The sequence below is a fragment of the Entelurus aequoreus genome, linkage group LG02, assembly GCF_033978785.1.
Source record: "Entelurus aequoreus isolate RoL-2023_Sb linkage group LG02, RoL_Eaeq_v1.1, whole genome shotgun sequence".
Lineage (NCBI taxonomy): Eukaryota > Metazoa > Chordata > Actinopteri > Syngnathiformes > Syngnathidae > Entelurus > Entelurus aequoreus.
Window position 1 is genome coordinate 46,172,701 of NC_084732.1, and position 15,373 is coordinate 46,188,073.

The 15,373-nt window shown below is 42.7% G+C and overlaps 1 protein-coding gene across 1 annotated transcript in view; it reads left to right on the forward strand.

Moving 5' to 3' along the window:
- Positions 1–6,759: 6,759 nt before the first annotated feature.
- The window catches only part of mindy2 (MINDY lysine 48 deubiquitinase 2), a 60,315-nt gene continuing 51,701 nt past the window's right edge, over positions 6,760–15,373 (forward strand). The window contains exons 1-3 of the mRNA XM_062027832.1: positions 6,760–7,683; positions 10,504–10,561; positions 11,109–11,173. Of these exons, the coding sequence (XP_061883816.1) occupies positions 6,844–7,683; positions 10,504–10,561; positions 11,109–11,173 (963 nt within the window). The 5' untranslated portion in view covers positions 6,760–6,843. The remainder of the gene's footprint in view (positions 7,684–10,503; positions 10,562–11,108; positions 11,174–15,373) is intronic.

The window sequence follows — 15,373 nt, forward strand, 5'->3', positions numbered from 1 at the left end:
CATCCAAAGCCTCAGTCCAGAAGAGCGCAGTCCTAGGAACAGCTAAGATACTGCGCAGAACCCTCAAACTCCCAGGCCTCTGGTCGAGGACCCGAGCTTGAGGATGACACAGATACCACACCACCGGGGTGAGAAGGAGATTTATGTATATATATATATATATATATATATATATATATATATATATATATATATATATATATATATATATATATACACCTGTCTTAGTAACAAAATATACATTAAACAAAGGACGGCCTATGATAACCACAAATAATCAATTCTCAGTAGAAAAGAATACAGTACATTAAAATTAACCGAATAATATAGCAGTAGTATTGTTGCACGTGCAACAGTGGCAATGAGATGTGTGTATATCTGGTATAATGATAATGGAGGAAATACTGTCCCCCAGCGTCTGTAGGTAGTTACTGCATGTAATTAGACTTGTTGATGCTATGGCAAAAATGCTTAAAGTGAAAAAAATAAAAATAAAATAGTGATTGAAGTAGACATGGTCCTACTAGAAAACAAGTTTTAAAAAAAAGTACTTTTCCTCTCATTTGTGAAAACAGTAACAATAATGTAGACCAGTTCAATATTTTGAAATGACTAAAACTACTGTTTTGGATACACACCGTTTTACATCTGGGTCAACAATGGGGACAAAATAGCCATTGTAGCATCATCTTAATGCTTTTGATGCATACAAAGTATAATATCATAATTATATGTTTGTGGGGTCCTTGGGTAGCTTCTGGATATGTGGTCTTCATCTGTTGCATGATGACATAATGCTTTGCTGACTGTTTCTTATCCTAGTTCCTCAGAGATTAGCCTTGTTCTGCACAAGTTATACTGATTATTTCACTATGCATGCTGTGTCAGGGAAATAATTGCATTTTTTTGTCTTGTGTGTCCCAGAGGTGGGGCACGATGGCGAACGCCTGGTGGCCGGGCCTGTCCCCATGGGGCCCGGCCGGGCACAGCCCAAAGAGGCAACGTGGGTTCCCTCTCCAATGGGCTCACCACCCATGGCAGGGGTCATAGAGGTCGGGCGCGATGTGAGCTGGGCGGCAGCCGAAGGCAGGGCACTTGGCGGTCCGATCCTCGGCTACAGAAGCTAGCTCTTGGGACGTGGAACGTCACCTCGCTGGGGCGGAAGGAGCCTGAGCTAGTGCGCGAGGTGGAGAAGTTCCGACTAGACATAGTCGGACTCACTTCGACGCACAGCAAGGGCTCTGGAACCAGTTCTCTCGAGAGGGGCTGGACTCTCTTCTACTCTGGCGTTGCCGGCGGTGAGAGGCGACGGGCTGGGGTGGCAATTCTTGTTGCCCCCCGGCTCAGAGCCTGCATGTTGGAGTTCAACCCGGTGGACGAGAGGGTAGCTTCCCTCCGCCTTCGGGTGGGGGAACGGGTCCTGACTGTGGTTTGCGCTTACGCGCCAAACCGCAGCTCAGAGTCGCGCCAAACCGCAGCTCAGAGTACCCACCCTTTTTGGATTCACTCGAGGGAGTACTTGAGAGTGCTCCCCCGGGTGATTCCCTCGTTCTACTGGGGGACTTCAACACTCATGTTGGCAGCGACAGTGAAACCTGGAGAGGCGTGATTGGGAAGAATGGCTGCCCGGATCTGAACCCGAGCGGTGCTTTGTTATTGGACTTTTGTGCCCGTCACAGATTGTCCATAACGAACACCATGTTCAAACATAAGGGTGTCCATATGTGCACTTGGCACCAGGACACCCTAGGCCGCAGTTCCATGATCGACTTTGTAGTTGTGTCGTCGGATTTGCGGCCTCATGTTTTGGACACTCGGGTGAAGAGAGGGGCGGAGCTTTCTACCGATCACCACCTGGTGGTGAGTTGGCTGCGATGGTGGGGGAGGATGCCGGACAGACCTGGCAGGCCCAAACGCATTGTGAGGGTTTGCTGGGAACGTCTGGCAGAGTCTCCTGTCAGAGAGAGTTTCAATTCCCACCTCCGGAAGAACTTTGAACATGTCACGAGGGAGGTGCTGGACATTGAGTCCGAATGGACCATGTTCCGCACCTCTATTGTCGAGGCGGCTGATTGGAGCTGTGGCCGAAAGGTAGTTGGTGCCTGTCGTGGCGGTAATCCTAGAACCCGTTGGTGGACACCGGCGGTGAGGGATGCCGTCAAGCTGAAGAAGGAGTCCTATCGGGTTCTTTTGGCTCATAGGACTCCTGAGGCAGCGGACAGGTACCGACAGGCCAAGCGGTGTGCGGCTTCGGCGGTCGCGGAGGCAAAAACTCGGACATGGGAGGAGTTCGGGGAAGCCATGGAAAACGACTTCCGGACGGCTTCGAAGCAATTCTGGACCACCATCCGCCGCCTCAGGAAGGGGAAGCAGTGCACTATCAACACCGTGTACGGTGAGGATGGTGTTCTGCTGACCTCGACTGCGGATGTTGTGGATCGGTGGAGGGAATACTTCGAAGACCTCCTCAATCCCACCAACACGTCTTCCTATGAGGAAGCAGTGCCTGGGGAATCTGTGGTGGGCTCTCCTATTTCTGGGGCTGAGGTTGCTGAGGTAGTTAAAAAGCTCCTCTGTGGCAAGGCCCCGGGGGTGGATGAGATCCGCCCGGAGTTCCTTAAGGCTCTGGATGCTGTGGGGCTGTCTTGGTTGACAAGACTCTGCAGCATCGCGTGGACATCGGGGGCGGTACCTCTGGATTGGCAGACCGGGGTGGTGGTTCCTCTCTTTAAGAAGGGGAACCGGAGGGTGTGTTCTAACTATCGTGGGATCACACTCCTCAGCCTTCCCGGTAAGGTCTATTCAGGTGTGCTGGAGAGGAGGCTACGCCGGATAGTCCAACCTCGGATTCAGGAGGAACAGTGTGGTTTTCGTCCTGGTCGTGGAACTGTGGACCAGCTCTATACTCTCGGCAGGGTCCTTGAGGCTGCATGGGAGTTTGCCCAACCAGTCTACATGTGTTTTGTGGACTTGGAGAAGGCATTCGACCGTGTCCCTCTGTAAGTCCTGTGGGGAGTGCTCAGAGAGTATGGGGTATCGGACTGTCTGATTGTGGCGGTCCGCTCCCTGTATGATCAGTGCCAGAGTTTGGTCCGCATTCCCAGCAGTAAGTCGGACACGTTTCCAGTGAGGGTTGGACTCCGCCAAGGCTGCCCTTTGTCACCGATTCTGTTCATAACTTTTATGGACCGAATTTCTAGGCGCAGTCAAGGCGTTGAGGGGATCTGGTTTGGTGGCTGCAGGATTAGGTCTCTGCTTTTTGCAGATGATGTGGTCCTGATGGCTTCATCTGGCCAGGATCTTCAGCTATCGCTGAATCGGTCCGCAGCCGAGTGTGAAGCGACTGGGATGAGAATCAGCACCTCCAAGTCCGAGTCCATGGTTCTCGCCCGGAAAAGGGTGGAGTGCCATCTCCGGGTTGCGGAGGAGACCCTGCCCCAAGTGGAGGAGTTCAAGTACCTCGGAGTCTTGTTCACGAGTGAGGGAAGAGTGGATCGTGAGATCGACAGGCGGATCGGTGCGGCGTCTTCAGTAATGCGGACGCTGTATCGATCCGTTGTGGTGAAGAAGGAGCTGAGCCGGAAGGCAAAGCTCTCAATTTACCGGTCGATCTACGTTGCCATCCTCACCTATGGTCATGAGCTTTGGGTTATGACCGAAAGGACAAGATCACGGGTACAAGCGGCCGAAATGAGTTTCCTCCGCCGGGTGGCGGGGCTCTCCCTTAGAGATAGGGTGAGAAGCTCTGCCATCCGGGGGGAGCTCAAAGTAAAGCCGCTGCTCCTCCACATTGAGAGGAGCCAGATGAGGTGGTTCAGGCATCTGGTCAGGATGCCACCCGAACGCCTCCCTAGGGAGGTGTTTAGGGCACGTCCGACCGGTAGGAGGCCACGGGGAAGACCCAGGACACGTTGGGAAGACCCAGGACACGTTGGGAAGACTATGTCTCCCGGCTGGCCTGGGAACGCCTCGGGATCCCCTGGGAGGAGCTGGACGAAGTGGCTGGGGAGAGGGAAGTCTGGGCTTCCCTGCTTAAGCTGCTTCCCCCGCGACCCGACCTCGGATAAGCGGAAGAAGATGGATGGATGGATGGATGTCTTGAGTGTTCCACATTGCAGATAATTTTCAGAAGATTTAAGGATTAATTGTTTATAGCTTTGATCAGGTTTCTTTCAAATTGTAAAATATAAAACAAAAAAAAGTATGTAACTTTTGGGCTTCAATGTTAGTAAACATTTTTGGGAAGTCAATAAACAAACCTGAGTCATTTATATACTTTCTGTGGGTTAAGCTATGACTGTTTGGCATGCGTCCTGATATGATTATGCAAATTAGGCTTTGTTTATCACAACAGAGGGAATTCCCTCAACGCTAAAGTTGAATGGATGACAAACACAGCTCCAATGCACATAATTGATCAGACACATTATGTGTAGTTTCCAGTGTAGTTTGTAATGTATTTAATCAAATTGAGAGCTATATTTGAATACATTTCCAATATTGTGACTTTCTCATGTGGCCAAATGAAGTAACTACAATATTACAATACGCCACATGTGTATGGCCTGCAAAAGCCTGCAAATAATCTGCTTATGTTTCTTACTTAAAGTATTAATTCTTTGCATGTTGATGGAAAAAAATGCACGTAATGCTTGCAATTGCACATCTTTTAAACTTCCATCCATCCATTCTCTACCGCTTGTCCCTCTCAGGGTTGCACGGGGGTACTTGAATATTATATAATAATACAACATATATTACATACATACACCAGTATCATATTATAATATATTTCCAACATTTTATTTTCAAAAAATACTTAAACATCTGCTTGACCTATGATTTCAAAGTAAGTTATTCAACAAATTGTTGGTAAAAAAGATATATACTGAAAATAATTAGGCAGTTGCGTAATAATATTATGAGGCGATTAAACATTTGTATTCATTCATTTTTATTTTATTTATTTATTTCAATGACATAAAAAAGTACAAAGTTGACAACACATAATAATATAAATTAATATAGTGCAAAAGGTAATGTATAGTATGTAATGCGTGATTGTCCAGCTTTGTCTGAAAGGGAGTGGGAAGAAGATAATGTATTTAATCCCACCCCCAGTTCTCCATTCAGTGATTATTCACATGAGTTTCACTCTTACTTTGTTCAAGGATTATAATACAGATGTTGTATCATAGTGGCATTACCACAGGTAACAATAATTATTACACTGTAACAATAATTTGTATCAACAATGTAGGAATAATGAATATATCAACAATGGTAATAAACAACATAGCAATAATGGTAATAGACAACATAGCAATAATGGTAAGGAACATTGAGCACATGTTAACACTTTGAGACAGAGTATAGCAGCAGGTCAAATTAAAGACCCTCATCTCTATATTTGAACCAGACCCCATGTTTGTATAATAGTTTAAATCGATTAAAAGTTTGGCATTGCTTGTGTTGTAAATCCAGTTTGTTCCATAGTTTTACTCCGCATACAGACACACAAAAACGTTTACGAGTGGTTTGAGCTCTCGGCAATAAGAAATATCCAAAGCCTCTCAAGTTATGAGCCTGCACTCGTCTTATAAAAAAACTTTGTAGATTAGGCGGCAATAATTTGTTAAATGCTTTATATAAGATTATTAATGTATTATATTTAACAAGGTCATCAAATTTGAGCAACTTTGATTGCATAAACAGATTATGAGTATGTTCTAAATAACCAACGTTGTGAATGATCCGCACTGCTCTTTTCTGTAATATGATCAGAGGATGAATTGTGTTGTGGTAAGTATTCCCCCATACTTCAACACAGTATGTAAGGTATGGCAGTACCAAGGTGCAGTATAGAGTACGGAGTGAATTTTCATTGAGGTATAGTTTTGCTTTGTTTATAATTGAGAGGCTTTTGGAGATTTTTGTTTTAATATGTCTGACATGAGGTTTCCATGATAGTTTACTATCAATTATTACTCCCAAAAATGTATTCTCATTTACGATATTAATTTGGGTATCATTAATACTTATTTTCTGTTCAGACGTTCTGTTGCGATTTCCAAACATCACTATCTTAGTTTTCATATATATTTACTGTTAAACGCAGCCCTCTGAAGGAAGCCATAACTGCAATGCGGTCTTCAATGAATACAAGTTTGACACAGACAATAAGCAATAAGCATCTTGGTTTGATAAAGAAGGATGCAAATTACAACCACAAAAATAAACACATTGTGTCTGCCAAAATTAAAATTAGTAATGAAAAATGTTTGTGTGTTGGCTTGATTGTTTGTGTGACAAATTGGGCACAGGGAGTGACCAAACAAATGTGTTAGAAATTGCTAAGACATTGAAAAGGGGTAAGGCTATGCTTCTTCCTACTTCTTTGTGGATATGGAAACTGGAAATATTAGACATGCCCTATTGTAATTGTATGCATGTTCAAAATAAACAATAACCATAGCATAACCATACTCAGAAGTAATATGTCATTGTGGATGTACTAACTCATGTTCACGTTTTGCTTTTTACTCTATTCACCGCTGCACTATTATTTATAAGCCTTGCACTTATTAGTTATTCATGTACTTGTTTATATGTTTTAGTCACTCTGTATGTATCTTGATTCTAAAAATCCGAGAAAGGGGAATAGTCTAATATACGAGGGTCGTCAAACGCAACACCACCTGACTGTTGTGTCTCGAGCGCCCCCTACGAGGTCAGAAATCAACTCTTTCTGATGACGTCACCAGTAGAGTTGTCATGGCGTCTTTTGGACCGAATCTACTGCTGCAATTTAGCTAGAATTCGGTCGACAGTCGATCATTCGAAATGGAGAAAAATGCAGCTGTGCATCGAGACATTGTCGGCAGCACCGCCATCAGGGCGGACACTGGCGACGCTGCGCTCGTGGGAGGCGTGAAAGGAACGGCCGAGAAATGCAGAAATAGTGAGGCTTCTCACACTACTTTGCTTGATGATAACAGCACGGTGGATCATCCGAGCACCCTGATTGTGAACCCCGCTGTGGGCAAGTGCGAACTAGCGGACCTGGTCGAGGACCAGACCGCGCAGGAAGGGAAGAAGTACGCCGAGGAGAGCGGCTCCGGATGCGGGGAGCAGATCAGTAACGGGACGGGGACTGATCCAGCCCTGGCCGCGGCAGATAAGGAGGGTGGTGCCTCAAAGTTAGTAAACAACCAAAGCGACGGGCCGTCTTCACCTCCCGCGAAGGACGGCGCAGGTGTGCGGGAAAGCGAGACGACTCAACTTGCCAAACCGACCCATCTGTGCACAGTCACAGCGAACCGAACCGCCCCACAAGCCTTATCGGAGGAAGCGGCCAGCGGCAGCGACCCGGATGTCAGCCTCGGTGGGTGCGAGTCCCGCAGCCTGGATTCTCTGGAGTCCTTCTCCAAGCTCAACTCCTGTCCCAGCTCGGACCTGAACAGCGAGGGCCTGGAGGAGCGAGGACTGGCCCTGGCCCTGCAGAGCGACTTGGGCCTGGATGGCACCAAGGCTACGTGCTCCAAGGACCGGGTGGCGGGTCAGTCTATATACCACATCAAGTGGATCCAGTGGAGGGAGGAGAACACGCCGATCATCACCCAGAACGAGAACGGCCCATGTCCGCTCCTGGCCATCATGAACGTGCTCTTGCTTGCTTGGAAGGTACAAAAAAACAATATAGGAAATGCATTAGCTCGTCTGAGCCCTATTATTTCATGTCTAAACACCATAAACTAACACAAAAGTGACTACACATCTTCTCAAGGTATTATAGTACTTCATACTCGTTTATGGCTGTTAGTTGGTTTCGAGCCTGACTGTTCAGTTCAGTTCAGTTTCAGCATCACACAACTCCGGGTGGTTTCATTACAGCACGTCCGAAAATGGTAAATTAATTTCCGTGAATTAGGATGAACTAATTATAAATCGATTATTATCATATGTACAGCATAAAAAAACGTTTACGACCTTGTAAACCTTTTTTTAAACATTATCAGACCCCTCTAATCATGAAAGTTGTCCCTCACCACATTGCGCTTCACCGCATCGTAGATTTATATATATATCCATATATACGTTAGGTCAGAAAAAACACAGAGGCTATATCATCCCTACAAGCCTGTTTCGCATTAAATCCCCTGATGAGCAGGGAAACCTGTGAAACAGGCTTGTAGGGATGATATAGCCTCTGTGTTTTTTCTGACCTAACGTACATTCCGCTCTACCCCGGTATTGAGCACTGTATAACCAATAAATCACAGAAACCTCGAATATATATATATATATATATATATATATATATATATATATATATATATATATATATATATATATATATATATATATATATATATATATAATTTTAAGCATATTCAAAAAATATTTAGGGCCTAAACTAATAATTTTCAAACATAAAAATGGCTAAATAAACTAAAAAATATAGTAGTATTGGCCATTCGAGGAAACCAAAACCAATTACAGCATGCTGTTTAGCATCGTGGCCACTTATTGGCTCAGCCTCAGACAGCATTACTATGTTAGATTATGGTAATGGTAAATAGGTTACACTTGTATAGCGCTTTTCTACCTATAAGGCACTCAAAGCGCTTTGACACTATTTCCACATTCACCCATTCACACACACACTCACACGCTGATGGTGGGAGCTGCCATGCAAGGCCCTAACCACGACCCATCAGGAGCAAGAGTGAAGTGTCTTGCTCAAGGACACAACGACCGTGACTAGGGTGGTAGAAGCCGGGGATCGAACCAGGTGGCTGGCACGGCCACTCTCCCAACAGCGCCACGCCGTGCAGAGTGTAAAGGTGACAAAAATGTGTTATTTTATTTCCAGATGGCTTTCATATTGTACGGGAGCCTGTAAAGGACTGTACGTTACCTTAGGGGGATGCTCTAATTATTCACTATTTACCCAATAAATCTAGTCTAAGAGAGAGTGAGAGGAGACGTCTTATATAGTTGAACAATTTACTATACACCACATAAACATACAATAACCAAACAATAATAAACACATCAATTACACTCTTACACTCATCCCACTCACACGCTACCTCCCCAATAGAACCTCCCGCACTAAACCAATCACACAACAAACACACATAGTCCAACCTGGGCCCCTTGGCTGGGCCAGAAGATTGTCCGTTGCAGTCCTGCTGAATCGGTGGTGCACGTAGGGGTGGGGTGGTGGGGTGAGTTGAAACTCAAAATGTACGGGAGCCTGTAAAGGACTGTATGTTACCTTAAGGGGATGCTCTAATTATTCACTATTTAAGCAGACGCCTTATATAGTTGAACAATTTACAAACGTACTATACACCACATAAACATACAATAACCAGACAATAATAATTAATCCCTTAACAGAAATTATCTCCTATCTGCAGAACTAAAGGGACAATTACACAAATATGCAAACCTTCAGAACATATATTGTTAAAAAACATATTTATAAGTAGGTTTTTTATGCTCTATGAACGCTTTAATAGCTTGAATGTACTTTATAGAGATCACAAACCAATCAAATCTTTTGAATGGCTCTGTTAACGTGAACGATGAGAACGGATTGCGAGCCCTTTGTTTGGGAGACCTTTTTTATGCACACGCAATAGTAGAAAATGAGTCATAGAAAAACGTAGCAGAATTTGGAGTCACTTCTGGTTTATTGTTCTGATGTGGACTAGAGTTGCGCGATATAGACAAAATTAATTGACATAAATTTGGCCGATGATAGAACTTTTAATACTATATGTACATCGTGATAACGCATGTTGATGACACATTCTATCTGTGTGACGCAAATTTGACAGCAACAAGCGAACAAACACAACCTCAACGCAATGTAGCGTCCTTGCTAGCGGCTAACATCCCTCCATTGTGCAAAGACACTTCTAAATCAGCAATCCTCGCTTCCTTGGAGGAAAATATACTATATATGCTATTTTATTTAAGTGTAGATAGAATCATGTTACAACAGAAAATAACCAGATATTAACATTACATTAGCAAGCCGATTAATAATAGTTTGCGAAAATAACTCAAATGGAAATTACGCAATATGTTACTGCATATGTCAGCAACCAAATTAGGAGCCTTTTAATCTGTTTTGAAATGGTTCTATTATCATTTATACGTCAAATAACATACTGTGAAACATACCGTTATAGAAGAGGGCTGCCTATTGAAATGTTAGCCATTTAGCCATTTTTGGTTAAAAATGTTTTTTTTGAAGCCCAAAAATTGTAGAATATGCTTTAAAAAATTTGAAATGTCAAAAAGAAAATCCGCGATGTGGTAAAGACGCAATATTTGAAGCGCAATGTGGCAAAGGAAGAACACATATCTAAATTTAATTCAGTATTGTCCCTTGAGAAGATATGATAAAAATGGTTGCTGAAACATAAGGGGTGTACTTACGTTTGTAGGAAACTACATTAATAAGAAATTCATGTTTTTTCACAGGTTAAGATGCCTCCTATGATGGAGATTATTACAGCCGAGCAACTGATGGAGTATCTCGGTGAGTAGCCATTCAAACTTGAATTTATCCAAACCTGCTTGTGCGTGCCTACTGTTTTAAGAATATATTTTACTCATCAGCCACAACATTACAGTAAACCACATCTGTAATATTTTGCCTCCTCGTCCTGGAAATTACTGTAAACAACTACCACAACTCATCACATTGTGATAGTGTACCTAATATTGTGGTCTAGGAGTGTGTGTGTGTGTGTGTGTGTGTGTGTGTGTGTGTGTGTGTGTGTGTGTGTGTGTGTGTGTGTGTGTGTGTGTGTGTGTGTGTGTGTGTGTGTGTGTGTGTGTGTGTGTGTGCCTCGGGAAATCCGAATAAGTAATTCCTGCTTTCTGTTTGTGCAGCATGTGACATAACTAATGCATCTCTTCGGAATCAAAGCAAAACAGCCATTTGGTTATGAGCAAAAAAAGTGTTTGTCGCAGAATAAGGGGCTGGCAGAAGTCTACCCTATCTTGTGAAAAACTCTTCAAGAACGAGGGGAAGGACATTGGCTCCTTTTCTAAACTGAACAGTCTGTATGTGCCCCTTGCAGGAGACTACGTTCTGGAGACCAAACCTAAAGAGATCTCCGAGGCTCAGCGGCTAAACTATGAGCAGGTAAGTCCTACAGTAGGTAGACACCTGCACATCTGAATGAGATCCAATACGAGAGATGGAAAATTATGCCTTTAACGAAAGGTGATAATGTTTAACTTGTAGTAGTTTACAGTTGCCGGGCAGTGCGATTTATACTGAGAGCTTTACAGAGTTTATCAAATTTTGGTAAAGCTGTGATAGAAATGCTTTTAAACACCTGAATAGTTGCCAATATAATTCACTCATGCAGTATTACTTAATTAATTCAATTACAGACTCAGTTATTTTATATGCATTGATAAGCGTGCTTTCTCGTGATTATTCAAAGCAAAAGCTTAGAGCTATGGTTTCAATTTCATAGTTGGAATGCAATAATAGAATGTTCCTCTACTGAAATAGCTGAATGTGCAGGATTATTAAGTAGAGCTGCTTGTAGTTGTCAGTTCCTGAGGTGTAGACAGAATGGCGCTCTGTCATACCTTTTTGTTAGGGATGTTCTGATCAGGGTTTTAGGCTGCCGATTCCAATAGCGACAATCCATAATTGAGAATACCAATACCAATCACATGTAATAACTGTACATTTTTAAATTCGATTTTCGTGCTACAGAGCGCACCGGTATTTATGTTGGACACACCAAATTTGAGAATAAATTAATATTTATACATATATTAGCCACACCAGACCATAAACCGCAGATATGTAACGGTACAAAATGATTTTGTAATTGTTTATTTACTAGGGCTTTCAAGGGATTATTTTTTAAATCAGATCAGTCACACTCTTGGATCACGATTAATCACATGTTATTATTTGCTTGCATAAATATCCATCCATTTTCTACCGCTTGTCCCTTATGGGGTCGTGGGGGGTGTTGGAGCCTATCCCAGCTGCACATGGGCGGAAGGCAGTGTACACCCTGGACAAGTCGCTACACATCACAGGGCCAACACAGATAGACAGACAACATTCACACTCACATTCCCACACTAGGGCCAATTTAGTGTTGCCAATCAGCCTATCCCCAGGTGCATGTTTTTTGGAGGTTGGAGGAAGCCGGAGTACCCGGAGGGAACCCACGCAGTCACGGGGAGAACATGCAAACTCCACACAGAAAGATCCCGAGCCCGGGATCGAACCCAGGACCTTGCATAAATAAAATTTTCTTAAGAAAATACCCAAATATTTGGATGCAAATGCAATTTCGTAGTCAGAATATCATACAGGAACTTTTTTTAAATGTTTTACTGAACTGCAAATCCTTGATTTGCTCAAAACTTGGTGACAGTAAATATAGTAAGAATAAAGTGCACATTTTGAAAGTCTTTGCAATAAAATAGGAAACAAGGTACAGATGTACAGTATATTAATAAATAATATATTAAACACACCCCTAAACAACTTTACATAGTGCACTATTTACATCTGCATTTACTCCTCCTTTGTTAATCTTCCTAAGTGGCTTAATTAAACAAACAAGATTTACCTTTTCAGATGACAATGCAGATCTTTTTTTTTTCCTACAAACTACGAGGGTACTTGGTGACATGAACGACATCTTGCAGCACCTGGTTTTTACAGATGTTAAGCGGCCTACATGCAGTGGTTATCTATTTCAAAAAGGCATTGTATAATGTATCTGTGGTAAACGCAGATAAACTAAGCCAGCATAGTTTGTTGTCCTCTGTTTGCTGTCCATGTAGCTTTCATACTAGCGGCGCCATCCTCACATTCATTGCAGTACCAACAAATGACTAGGGGTGCAACCGATTAAAAAAAAACTGTTTTAATCGCATCATGGTTTTAAGTCACGGATTGGATAATTTTTCGGATCGGCAAAAAAAAATGACAAGACAAATGTGTCAATTTTTCCATTAAATACCAACAACATTCAACTCAAAATGTCCAAGAAGGGCAAACAAAATAGAAGTCGTAGTCATGGACCCCCTAACTGCGGAAGATAGTTCTTCAGTCAACTAAACAGACTCAATAACTCCACTGTGACGTTTTGGTGAATTTACAAAACTGAAACAATACAAAAAGAATGCCATTGAAAGTTAATAATGCTGACACAGACACTTGTAAACGTGTTAGCATATATTTGCTAATAGAGGTAGGAATCTTTGGGCACCTCACGATTCTATTCAATCAATCAATCAATGTTTATTTATATAGCCCTAAATCACGAGTGTCTCAAAGGGCTGCACAAGCCACAACGACATCCTCGAATCAGATCCCACATCAGGGCAAGGAAAAACTCAACCCAGTGGGACGATGAGAAGCCTTGGAGAGGACCGCAGATGTGGGGACCCCCCCTAGGGCGACCGGTGCAATGGACTTCGAGTGGATCTAGCATAATATTGTGAGAGCCCAGTCCATAGGGGATCTAACATAATAGTGAGAGTCCAGTCCATAGTGGGGCCAGCAGGAGACCATCCCGAGCGGAGACTTGTCAGCAGCGCAGAGACGTCCCCAACCGATGCACAGGCGAGCGGTCCACCCCGGGTCCCGACTTTGGACAGCCAGCGCTTCATCCGTGGCCATCAAACCTGTGCCTATTACGATTAGGATAACGATTCAGGAGCTATGATTTGATTAAAAATCGTTAATGATTCATCATTATTTTATGTATAGTAGTGCAGTTTTACATTTATTTTCGTTTCACTGAATAAGCGATTATCGCTTGCAACATTTAAAAACAGTGCCTTTGTAATAAGAAACATTTAAATTAATTTCCGTTACATCTATTATATTATATTAAATGTATGCAAAACTGGAACATAAGTACCCTACAGTAAGGGAGCTGGTCGGATCTCGGATATAATTGTCCATGTCCGAATTGCGATTAATCTAAAAATAAATTATTTATATTTCCTCCACCTCTATTCGCTAATGCTAACAACGCTTTATTGATTACAGTACGAAAGCACAAACACATATGCACGAAAACACTCCTACAGACATCACTCATGGGACGGTTTAGTAAGTATGAACTGTTTTAGTTATATTGTAAAACTTACAAATGTTCCTTGGAGTGGTAAATGAATAATATTTTCGAGCAGAAACGCTATGCACAAATAGTAGATGAAACAGGCTATACTTGCGGTTCAACACACAAAACAGGAAGTGCATTTTCAACCAAAAGATGGCACCATAGCACAAACAATAACACACCTTTTCAGTGTCTCTGCGATATGTTATTATTACATTTGTTGATCACAAAACATTATAGCCGTTAGCGAAGAAAAATCCATAAATTAGCCGCATCGTTTTATAAGCCGCAGTGTTTAAAACATGGAAAAAAGTAGCAGCTTATAGTCCGGAAAATTATAGTAATTTATAGTGCAATATCACAACAATATAAACACAATATTTCAACTACTCTACAAACATATTCTCTTCCTGTGTGTAACATGTCCAGCCTTTTATTATGTACACTTATCAGTGGTATGCAGTGTCGTTCTACACCACTGCTTTTACAACCAATATAATAAACATATTATTAACTTAATACATCTCTGAGCAATATCATTTTTGCTACAGCTCTTGTATTGGATCTCACTGTATCAGTGTGCAGCTATAAAGTACCTAATGTGTTTTAGAAAGATACTGATTTTTTTACAGTACTTGAGGAGCACTTACAAAATGAATACGGCACCTGATAACACCTAAATATTATGATCTCAAATGTTTTGGCCACCAGTATTGATGTTTTTTGCACGCATGTAATACCTGCATGCTTACACTACTAACATGAAGGGTAGAAGAGGTTCTTTACTGGAGATTTCAACGGAGAGTTGTCATAAAAGTGGAGCTCAGCTCTCTCGATTGCTCTGTATTACATAAGATGTGTCTTACGAGACTCTGGGAACAACAGAGGTCAGGGGTGTGTGATGTTGTTTGCAACGGCGTGAAATGCTTAGCGACGCATGACTAGGTTCAGCTTCAAGCTATTACTGAGGCTTGTTGGGTCTTTGTGTGTGTGTGTGTGTGTGTGTGTGTGTGTGTGTGTGTGTGTGTGTGTGTGTGTGTGTGTGTGTGTGTGTGTGTGTGTGTGTGTGTGTGTGTGTGTGTGTGTGTGTGTGTGTGTGTGTGTGTGTGTGTGTGTGTGTATGTGTTTCTGTGTGGTTCACCATGTACTTGGTTTGGAGATGGAGCTCCACTTCCTCTGCTTCCTCCCATCTCCAGCGGCCTGCCCATTCTTCAGCGGCACATCTGTGA